At 38.5% G+C, this 12068-nt stretch overlaps 1 protein-coding gene across 2 annotated transcripts in view; it reads left to right on the top strand.

The window, feature by feature from the left end:
• Positions 1 to 765: 765 nt before the first annotated feature.
• Positions 766 to 12068, top strand: part of LOC130929852 (abl interactor 1-like) — a 32383-nt gene continuing 21080 nt past the window's right edge. Inside the window, exons 1-3 of one of the 2 annotated variants that reach the window (XM_057857442.1) lie at positions 766 to 1006; positions 6912 to 7079; positions 9887 to 10063. In XM_057857442.1, the coding sequence (XP_057713425.1) occupies positions 890 to 1006; positions 6912 to 7079; positions 9887 to 10063 (462 nt within the window). In that variant the 5' untranslated portion in view covers positions 766 to 889. The remainder of the gene's footprint in view (positions 1007 to 6911; positions 7080 to 9886; positions 10064 to 12068) is intronic. The other variant, XM_057857441.1, reaches the window with a different exon arrangement.

Genomic DNA, 12068 nt, shown 5'->3' with positions numbered 1-12068 from the left:
CCAACTGTGAACCGATAAAAATTTCACATTTGATCCAAAATATCCGATTTCCTGTTGGATTTGGAATATGGGTGCAAGAGGCTTTTTTGAACAGTTAGGCATAAGGTATCTACTCCCCAAATTTCATTGCTCTACGTTGAAAACCTGAGAGGAGAGGCCTTTTTGAAAATTTTAAGGGTAAAGGGGGCGCCACTGAGCCATTTTTTGACATTTTTTCAAAACGACACAAGATTATCGAAATTTACGCAAAGCCGCACGTATGTGCAAATTTTGGTGACTTTTCGTGCATGTTCAGGCCTCCAAATTGGCCATTTTCATTTGCCCTGAAAAAAGAATAATAATAATAATAATAATAATAATAATAATAATAATAATAATAATAATCCTTTGCAAAACAATAGGGCCTTCGCACGCTGAGTGCTCGGGCCCTAATAATAATAATAATAATAATAATAATAATAATAATCCTTTGCAAAACAATAGGGCCTTCGCACGCTTAGTGCTCGGGCCCTAATAATAATAATCCTTTGCATTACAATAGGGCCTTCGCACGCCTAGTGCTCGGGCCCTAATAATAATAATAATAATAATAATAATAATAATAATCCTTTGCAAAACAATAGGGCCTTCGCACGCTTAGTGCTCGGGCCCTAATAATAACAATAACAACAATACCACCTCCTAGCCAAGATTTCCTTTCTTATTACTCTTTCCTCCTTTCCAGTTTTTAGCGTAGTTACGACTTCGCAGTGGATGTCGTGCATCGCAGGCTACGCCAAGTATTCCAGGCGGGGGAGCCCCTCTCACTCGTTCTCGGCTACAAGGCAGCATCACCGCCTCGCCTAACTGAACGAGGCAACGAGAGGAGAGAAATGCGAAGGGATGTAAGATGGCAGAGCTACAAATGTTGTTAGAGGAGGAAATCCCCTCCGGTAAACGAGCCCTTGTCGAGAGCTACCAGAACCTTTCCCGGGTGGCGGAATACTGTGAAAACAACTATGTTCAGGTAAAAAAATATATGGTGTTCTATTCGATGATTTGATTATTATCTTCGTCATGTCGGCGGTGATTATGAGCAAGTAAGACCACAGGGACAGGAAATGAGCGTCTCGTAAGGGAAACCGCAACAAAAGTGCCACTTTCACTCACGATTCAGGCATCTTACGCGTCAGTAATTGGGATATTGTGCAGTTGTGGAAATGGTGGCTCTCCTCGATGTGTGAAAGCCGCTACTGGTTTTAGAGGGTGTGTCGTTGTTCTGGCCAAGTGTTTAATCACTGCATTTTACGACATATCGTGCTACTTGTCCATATATAAAATAACATTTACAATGTCTTTTTTCTCGGGAACGTCTAAATAACTGCCCCATTGCCGCATTAGAACCTTTTTTCCGCATCCCAGTATAGCATTTTCTTCTGTTTGAAAATGGTGAGCTAGCATCAGATTATTACAGTGCATGTACACTAGCACAGTGACAGCTGACTCACAAGCAATTTTAATTGTTGTAAATGTATGTGATCAGTTTTAGTCATGATCAACACATATTGTTCGATTATTTGTTGAACGCAATGAACTGGGATGTATTCCTAACGCAGGTGCAGGTTAGGCAGAGGTCTGCATTTTTTTGGTATATATTAAAGATTCATCGCAAAACGGCTTTGTGTTTGTATTTGTGTGCATTGTGATAGGCCTACTATGCATTGCACTGATAGGTGTTTCCAATATTGCCACCCTTTTTAGCAAGGGCGTAGGATTGCATAGGGACGGTAGGGACATAACACCCAACTTTTCAGGATGCTGAAATTGTCCCCACCAACTTTTAAGCAACCCTATTTGCATTAATTAATGGCTTCAGTTATATAGGTCATTTAGATTGTCTTCCCATATGTTGTAAGAATTGACTCGACCATTATTAAGTGAATTACAGTACTCTTATTATGTTCAGACGTACATTGACCCCTTTTCACTTGCTGAATGTGCCAGTCCATTTTTTCCCCTCAAACGCACGTTTGATTGGCTGATGACTTGACCCCCCCCCCCCCACACACACACACACGCGTTCACAGCCCAATAGAAATACAACATGCCGACTCCTCCGCCCCTTTAAAGACGAGGGATATTAGAAGGTTTTTTTCCCGCCAGCAGAAGCCACTGTAAGTAATGTAAAAAGATGTCAATGTTGTGGAGGTGGGGAACACACCACTAATTTTGATACTGAAAGTTCGCCCTGCAGCAAAGAAGCATAACATTAATCTGTGTGAATTTCTCGAACTCAAGGAGGAAGCTGCATTGAGGGAAATATCCTCCTGTATGTTTTCTACTGTTAACGTTAATCAAACGAAGAAATTTAGTGAACCAAGGATTACCCCTTTATAGATGGATAATAGAATTGATGATTAACAAGTATGTATTTCTTTTATGTATGTTAATATAATTTGTGTTCAAATATTGCAATTTAAATTTGCTAATAAAATCCAGACATTTATTCTGGAAGTTTTCAAAATGTTTCTTTAGTAGTTTTTGAAGACAAAGGTTTGAATCGAAAGGTGTATAACCTGAACCAATACACAGGAAAGTTAGTATAAGTCAATACAGATTTATGTTGCCTTGATCATTTAGCCTATCAATTAATTAGGTTCATATTGGTGAGAAATGTAGCCCTGACCCTCGTTCTCCCAGCCTGTTTGGTCTTATAAATGTCACGTCCCCAGCAAAAAAAGTGTATATGCAGGTTATGCTATTCTATCATCCTTACCAATGTTGAGAACAAACCTACGGCTTTGCTTTTTAGCAACCACAATACCAGAAGCGTCTGTCGATATGATAGAGAAGGGATGTATTCTGTTTTTGAAAAAGTTATACACAATAATATTGGTTCCACTCAAGGCAGAATCACAGTTTGCATTAGAAGTGTGACAATACAGTAATGGAAATATTACTATTAGGAATGGCAACCTCCTAGTACCTCATGATACGATACAATTTGCGATACAAAGCTCACGATAACGATGATCTGACGGTATGGTGATACAACGATTATCGATACATCGGTCAGGAAATCATTCTAGAATATTCTACAAACAACTAATAAACAGAAAAAGAAGCTTTGGCTGTAAATTGGAATGAGTATATCACTAGTAGAAGTCCAATCCATTTGAACTGGGAGGGTGGCAGCGAATGAACATTCGTTCATTCACTGCCACCCTCCCACTTCAAACGGATTGAACGTCTATGGCCGTCAGTGGCAGCCAATTCCAGGCAATGAGGTAATTTTGGGCTATTTAAAGTCATTTACCTGTTGATTTTCAGTTATATCCTGTTGATTTTAGGGTATTTTACGGGTGACTTCATGTTTATTATGAGTTACAGAACAGAAAGTGACCTGGGAATCACCCAAATGAATAGGCAGTGGCCCAAACTCAACAAGAAATGACGTGTAAATGCCCTGAAAATCGGACAGAATGACTGTGAATGCTCTGGTTTCGAATGAACGAACGTTCCCAGTCTAAATGGATTCGGCGTCGTGCACCGTCAATGCTGCCTTATAGTTAACTGAGACACTATTATGGTAAGTTGTTGGTCCCTTTTTTTTTTTTTTTTTTTTTTTATATATACATTGACACCTTTTTAAAATGATATCTCGATTCTTGGCAGGAGCATATCGATAACCTTTTGTGATACAAAGTATCACGGTATATCACCATTTCGATATTTTGTCACACCCCTAATTGCTATATCGAGATACATTGTATCCCAAAAGGTTATCGATATCCTCCTGCCAAGAATCAATATATCGTTTTAAAAAGGTGTCACTGTTTAGAAAAAAAGAAATTAAATGGTTGCTATAGCTCATTGACTGATTCATTTTCACTAGGAGAGGGTGAATGAACGTTCGTTGATTTGCACCTTTCTGTCAAAATGAATTTGACGTCTAGTGCTTTTAATGGCAATGAAACCAGACAATTCAAAGCAAGTCTTTGTGGTTTTGGGGGCATTTACAGGTTTTTTCCTGTTCATTTTAGGTTAATTACAGGTCCCTTCCTGTTAATTTGGTGTCACTTCCTATTTATTTGGGAACATCCCCAGGTCACTTCCTGTTCAACAACCAAAAATCAACAGAAACTGACCCAGAAATTCCCCAAAATCAACAGGAAATGACCTGAATGCCCCAAAATTAACTCATTGGTTACCATTGACGGCCATGAACACCCAATCTGTTTGATTACCATATTAGGCCAAAAAATACACAAAAATCATCAAATTCCGCCTGGAAAAATGAAATGAAGCGTCAGCGTTAGGGCTGCAGCTACCGATTATTTCAAGAGTCGATTAATCGATGAACTAGTTAGTTCCAATAATCGAGTAATCGGATAAGGAACATGAAAAATTCAAATACCTGAGCTGAGCCTCAAATGGTGTAAAAAAATAAATAAATAAGGATCTATGTACAACAAAAGAACAATGGCTAACTTACATAGCAAAAGTCCACTAGTTTAAATGCTATAAAACACTAGCGCTTTTTTTTTAACAATGCTCCTAACAAATGGTTCAGACACATATTCCAACAACAACAAGAAAACGGCTGAATATACCAATAAAATAAATTACGAATGCAATAAAAAAAAAAAACATTAACTCAAACAAAAACTTGTCTTATGTTGGTCTCAACATGGAGCAGCTCAATTTTGCCAAGTGAAATGAGGCAGACTAGTAGAGCGCAGTGTATTCACCCAAATCAATAAAACTAAATACAAACTTTCAAAATAAATCATTACACCGCCACTTTAACTAAACGAATACTCGAAGCAGCAAAATTTAATTTGAATCTTTTTTTCTAATCGAATACTCGAGTTAGTCGATGAATCGTTGCAGCACTACAGCGTCTATCCTTACATTTTTCATTCCGCCATGATAGTTCAGAATCCTGTGCGATCTGGCTAGCAGCATTCCTGTGAATAGCAGATTTACCTCTCAACTATGCTGTGTCACGACTCTGCCCCGGTTGACAAAATATGGCTGCATGTATGAGCTGTCATGGTGTTCTGGACAAAATGTCCGAACGGGTTAACTTTAGTCTCATTAGCAGGTGTGCACATAAGTGGTCCGCATGCGCGCATGCTTACTGGACGTAGACAAACGCGCTGGCCCTCAACGGCTTCCATACGCTTTTGCGTACCGATGGCTGAACACTGTATTTGCGGCGGACACAAGAAAATAACTTCTCAAAATGTCGAAGAGGCAGGCCACACTGAGTAATTACTTCCGTGTTCCCCCACCCCCGTCAAAAGACAGACAGATGACAGAGACGTCACCGGAGCTACCGAAAAAAAGGACTTTTGCTGAAAAGTGGCTACAGGAAGTACCATGGCTAGAAGCAAATGATGCTCGCACGGAAATGCGGTACAAAATGTACCGTGAGAATCCCAATGTCGCCGATAAGAGCAGCGCATTTTATGTAGGGTCAAAGAATTTCAGCCATCCAAACTTTGAAAAGCACGAAAAAAAACAGAGCGCATGTGGCAATTAAGCAAACTATCGATGTCAAACAGGACCCCACTCGCCCTATGGACAAGCGGCGGAATAGGGCGGAATAAAGGTAATGAACAGCGACATGCACTGACAAACGTGTTTTTGCTCGCATTTTACAAAGCTAAACATGCACGTTCAATGAGGTCTTTTGAGGAGGACATCCCACTTTTAAAAAGGCTTGGAGTTAATGTGGGAGCCGCATAATGCCCTTTATTTTGAATTGGTGCTTTTTATTTCTTTACATTTCACTTCAAAGTAATGGCAATTTTGTTGTGCCAGTTGATGTTAATCAAGCATTAATTCTTAATATAATTAATTAAAGTTAATTGGCTCTAAGTAAAGCTTGTCATAAGTTTATCGCATCAGGCGGGTCGGCTCTCAAGCTCAATGAGGACCAAGTCACATCTCCAGGTACTCCTCTGAGAACCTGGGCAAAAAAATTATGTGCACCCCTGCTCATTAGTGTAAAATACATATTTGGGTACATTTTTTCTTGATAATCTGCTGTCCACTGGAGGTACAATTTAAAGGCCATATTGTCCAACCTTGTATTACACATTTAAATCTAATGATTTAACATTTTCAATTTTAGATATGCCTCCTAAGCAACTTCTGTATTTTTCACTTCTCTCAATTTTCTTTTGAATCCCTGGCTAATTTGGGGTAGTTTTCCTTCTGTACTAAACAAAAACTCATGGTACTGTTGCTTAATTGGTTTAAAAATAGTGATCCATCAACACAACAACGTTGTCGTATGTTATGTACGTAAGATTTAGCAGTCCTGCTGACATTTCCCAGATTTTAAAAAATGTCCTCCAAAAAAGAAAAGATTAAATGCAGAACCTTGGTTTGTCTCCAAACTAGAAATATGTCTTTCAGTTCCTCTGGTTATTTAAAGACACACGGAAACAGATGGTTCATGCAACCGGGTGAAGATTTTTTATTCTGTGAAATGATTTGGCATTCCTACTCACTTGGCTCAACTCCAACCATGCACCTGTGCCATGTGGTCCATCTGGGAGATACAGAAAGTTGTTACCATAGAGATTCATCAACTCAATGCTTGTCAAAGACTTACAGGTTTTTTTCCTAATAAAAAGTATATACATATGGCCTAGTCAGACAATGGCTACAAGAACACTCTTAGCTCACAATTTTAGCAATGACAGCGAGCACCTAATTTTTTTTGTCATAGTCCGAGTCCTAACAGGGTGTCTCACAGGTGATAAAGAATTGTCAAAGTACTTTGTCCTTTTGTGAGCCCCTGCTGCAAACCCAACTTCCCTTTAGAGAAAGTAGAAATTGTGTTTCCTTTTTCTATCTCTGCCCTTTGTATTGAATGTCTTACTCATTTTCTCTCTTGCTTCCTTCTCTTTGATCAGGCCCAAGACAAGAGGAAGGCCCTGGAGGAGACTAAGTCTTACACCACCCAGTCTCTAGCCAGTGTGGCATACCAAATCAATGCCTTAGCCAACAATGTGCTCCAGCTACTTGACATCCAGGCCTCACAACTACGACGCATGGAGTCCTCCATTAACCATATTTCACAGGTACAAATGCCACATCCCAAGAAGATCATTTGATATTCGCGGTTGCACTGCATTCGTGTCCTATTTTTTTCCACATCATCCAACATAAAATCTAAAATGATACAAAAGTGACAGAATTTAGAACATGTTACCAGAGCTGAAATGTACAGTCGCTAGGGCAAAGTGTAATTTTTTAATTTTTAAAAAAATTTATTTTCTTCTTTTTCTGTTCCCAAAACAAGAACCATGCAGGGCGAGCTCAGACGTATGCTCAAACCATTATTGCCTTTGAATCAAGGCTAAAACACTATTGTTTCCCCCATCATATTTACAGGATAACTGCCCAAATAGTGCCCCAATTTTTTCAAGCGATATGACTTTTGCTTTTCATTAACCCCCCCCCCCACACACACACACATTTCTCGTTTCAAATATTATATTTCTTTAACTGTCTTGATTATTTAATGTGACTTTTATGTATCATTTTACATGTGAGTTTTATTAGTAGGCTGACCAGTGTTGGATTATCTGGCCTTCCACATGCTGTTTATTCACAGAATCATCTTCAGTGGATGCCCGTGACTGTTTTAAAGTCCATCATGAAAACCAACTTTAAAAAATGTATTTCAATGAGATGAAATCTACAAATTATCGTGTAAATTCACCAATTGTATTTTTTAAAATAAGAAATATGATCATTCGTAAGTAATTAAACTTTTTAAACATTTAAACTTAAGTTACATTTCAATTATGCTACTTCGGTACACGAACAATTCACTTTCCGAAAAGTTAGTCGAAACTTTTTTCGCTTCATATTACAAAGAAATTATTGAGCATACAAAAGATAATACGTACTTTAATAGATAATTCCCGCTCGCAGCAATGCAACAATATCACTACATTTGACTATAAATGTAAACAAGCAATATGTACACACCACAGTGTGTTCTACACTGCTATTTTTTTTTTTAAACAAAAGAAGAATATAATTAACAAGCACTTTTTAGCATTTTTAGGCACAAACAGAGAGATAGAATAGCAAAAGCGCCAATGATACAATGGCTGCCAAATTTAGCCCGTCTTTTACCTCTGTGTGTTTGCTATGAACTAACCTGGACTCGCGCCGCGTTTCCCCTTGGCTTCCGGTTTTCGTCCTCCTCCTCCTAGCAACAGTTCCGGATCCGGTCTTGGTGCACGACTGCAAGTTCCTTTTTTCACTGTAGGCTTTTGATGCCACGATTGTGACCACTTAAGTTTTGTGGATGCGGAAAGTTTCCTTCAATATTTGTTGAAAATTTCATCCGAGATATTAATTTTCCATCCAAGATTTTCCTCTAGGAAATAGACCAGAAACGGAACACTCGGAGGGGTGGGCTGAAGGCTCAGAACCGGATACCACATCATATTTGTTAACAAGAATTAGGAGTTTCTCCCTGTGGGAGTGTTAGAAATTATGTGTACAAAATGCCACAGAGCCAACAGTATCACTTATATCAATACTCAATAATTAATACTTTAGTTGTGTTCGTTGACCCAGAGCAGGAGTATACTAATAATTAAATGGCAATCCGAATAAAGAAGAGTCACAGACCCGAAGTTGCAATTTGATCCGATTATATGGATTTCACAGATAAAGCAATCATCAGCTACAGATATCTGTCTGATAGTTCTCTAATCTGAGCAATTACAGAATAGTAGAGGTATCAGTGAAATTCCTCTCAGCCAGAGGACCCTATATACTCCATTCGTGAAGACATTAGCATACTGAGAACATATGATGATCAAGTGATGTGGTGAGTTGATGTAAGGTTGATGAGGAGGCCTCTCGTGCTACTCCAGTCCAGACACCAATGTCAGCCGCTGGCTCATCCTGTGGGTATGTGGCGACCTGTGACTGTGTTCTTACCTTCCTCTAAACATTGTGTTGTCGCCCCCATACCGTATCACATTAGGTGAGTCGTGCTAGATGTCTACTTATGGGGAAGTATACGAGGAGAAGTGTGGAACCCCACTAATTTACTGTCTTACTAAGGAGGTAAAAGTTCACTTTCTCATGAAGTCATCGGATGGGCATGGTGGGCGATATGATTATACTGCTGACTGTTCAAATGCTTTAACACTGTGACCAAAGGCCATAGTAACCTTTGGCCCATTTAAGGTACTTTTAATTGAGGATTAAACTAAAACGTAATAAGAATAAATGCGAATAAATGCGGTTTTATATGGCGTAATTTTTTTTTTTAACTCTTACAGGAGGAACGCCTTATATCGGGAGGCTAGCTATGAACTAGAATAGTCATGTGATGTCTGTAGCATGAGCTTGAGCTAACGAGTCACACTTACACGCGCCAAAAGGGTGTGACAAAACAGTACAAATAAAGACAGGTAATTAGAAGCCATGACATAAAATTGAATGGTGTTTTAGTAGAGCTAGGAATGAATTAGGCGATTTACATGTAAAATCCAATTCATTACAAGAGAAAATCATGATACGAAACCCCACTCTGGAAGGAAATAATTTCGTATCTTGAGGTACGACTGTAGTTGCATGATGCTTAATACTAACCTGAGTTTTGTGGTACAGCCAGTGCTTGAACTTTGCCATTTCAATTCATGTTGGGTCCCAGCCACATTCCCTGTCTTTACTTTTTTTTTTTTTTTTTTTTTTACTTGAGATCTCTCAAAAATAACGGCAGGATACTAACAGTATCGTAGGTTTTATATAAAACACAAGCAACATTAACTGCTCAAATAGATTAATATATCAGAAACAGACTAAACGAAAGGCTTTTCAAGTCACTGTTAATCTCTATTTCTATACCCCATAGACGGTGGATATTCACAAGGAGAAAGTGGCTCGTCGGGAGATTGGCATCCTGACCACCAATAAAAACACCTCTCGCACCCATAAGATCATCGCCCCTGGTAACATGGAGCGTCCCGTGCGCTACATTCGAAAACCAATTGATTACACACTGCTGGATGATGTGGGACATGGAGTAAAGGTAAGATTGTTTTTGTTTCTGTTGCCCGTCTTCATAAAAGTACAGAAATTTCTTTTAATGCAGTTTTTATACAAACCCTTACTGCATTGTCATGCTAAGAAGCTCTTGTTAGAACATACCAGTGAATGTGCTAAAGACCAACTTTCACTTGGCTTGTGGGTGAGTGTGAACAGGAAAGAGTCATATTTGCCAAATGTTACCCATTGCTTGTATTATATAGAGTCCGGAGGAGATGTTTTGTCGAGGATTTCCTGCCACATGCTTGATTTGTATACTCTCTCCACATGATCCATCTGTTCCCTTCTCTTTCTCTGTGAAAATCAATTATGTGCGATGAATGCTGGTGTCATCCTCCTCGCTGCATGTTCAACCATTTTTTTCAGAATTATTCTCCTGCCAAAATGGTGTCCGTCCTGTGTTTTTCAAACATCTCCTACTTCCAGAGGTGGCTAGTAACACATTATATTTACTCTGTTGCATTTACTTGAGTATTGCTTTGAGAAAAATATACTTCTAAGAGTAGTTTTACCACACAATATGTTTACTTTTTTTTTGTTTTTTTTTTGCTACTATGCTGCTAATGCTAGTGGAGTTACATTTTTCGTCTTTATTCTACATATTAGATTTTACTTTATATTTGCCAGAGATGCCTACAGTGGCTCTACCAGTTTCACCAGAGGTGTTGCAACAATAATCACATGACTGAATTATACCAATAAGATGTAACAAGACAGTCACATGACCACACACAGGCTTGCTGTCGGAAATCCAATGATCACATCGCCCTGTTCAATGAGAGAGGTAGAGGTCAATCGACCGGCCAATAAATGGACTTTTTATCCAACATCGGCCATCGGCCAATTAATGAAAAAAAAAAAGTTGATAAGATTTTGGTCAGACATCTGTGTGGGAAACTGTGGCCGTCGCTGACTGACAGTAGGACCCTGGAAGGTCCTGCTACAGAAAGCTTCAGGTTTTCCTATTTTGTTAATATTGTCGTTTTTTTTTTTAAATCTTGCGGGACCGAATATGCAATGTTGCTTTAGCCTTTTAAGGTGTTTACAGAGTGATCCTTACACTCTAAATGTAACGCATTGCGTTAGCATTAGCTTTAGCATGGCGAGCATCTTCTTAAACTCTCACCCTCACTTGTTTACATCTCGTCGTGATGTCCTTGTCGGTTTAATTATTTTAAAATAATGTACTGTTCTTGCTGAGTGTGTATAATCATAAAAAGAAGTGCTGCGTTTGTTGGTTTGGTAGCACTTGACTGAATTAATCCTTGAAGTCTCAGGTTACCATTGTAAAATTGAAGCTGGTTAAGCAATTTTTAAAAATTTGCCTTTCATAATCTAATTGCTTTTAAAAAAAAAAAAAAAAAAAAAAAGATTATCGATCGCAAATATCGGCTATGGATATCGGCAATCGGCTGAGATTTCTTTTAGATATCGGCATCGGCATTTGAAAATCCCATATCGGTCGAACTCTAATCATGCAGCATCTTTAAAGAACCAAAAAAAATAAACTATGTCGCAGCGACTGGTGCAGTAGTGCATCAACATAACTGGAAAGCTCAGATTTCAACTTCTCTCCCAGTTTTTATTTGGTACCGATAGACCACAGAGCATGGGAGATATGATCGGTTTATTTTCAATTTTCATGGTAGGAAATATATTTTCTCCACTAGAGGACACACATGCTGTTTTGACGGGTGACGTTTCATTTCTTTAGATTTTTCTGGTTGGAATTTGTTAATTTTTGTGTATTTACTCGGCCTATGATGGTCATGTAATAAGTTATTGTACAGAATTTTAGTAACAGTTCATATAGATGACGTTGTACTGAGAAAAAAATAACATTGTTTTTTTAAAAAAAATCTGACATTTTAAGCAGTTACCCAAATCAATACTCATTACTTAAGTATTCTATTCACCGAATGCTTTTCTACTTTTACTTGAGTTTACTTTGACTTTCCTTAACTTGCCTCTTAAACCATTAACCGTTA

This window comes from Corythoichthys intestinalis, chromosome 14 (assembly GCF_030265065.1).
Source record: "Corythoichthys intestinalis isolate RoL2023-P3 chromosome 14, ASM3026506v1, whole genome shotgun sequence".
Classification (NCBI taxonomy): domain Eukaryota; kingdom Metazoa; phylum Chordata; class Actinopteri; order Syngnathiformes; family Syngnathidae; genus Corythoichthys; species Corythoichthys intestinalis.
This window is presented reverse-complemented; position numbering and strand designations above follow the sequence as displayed.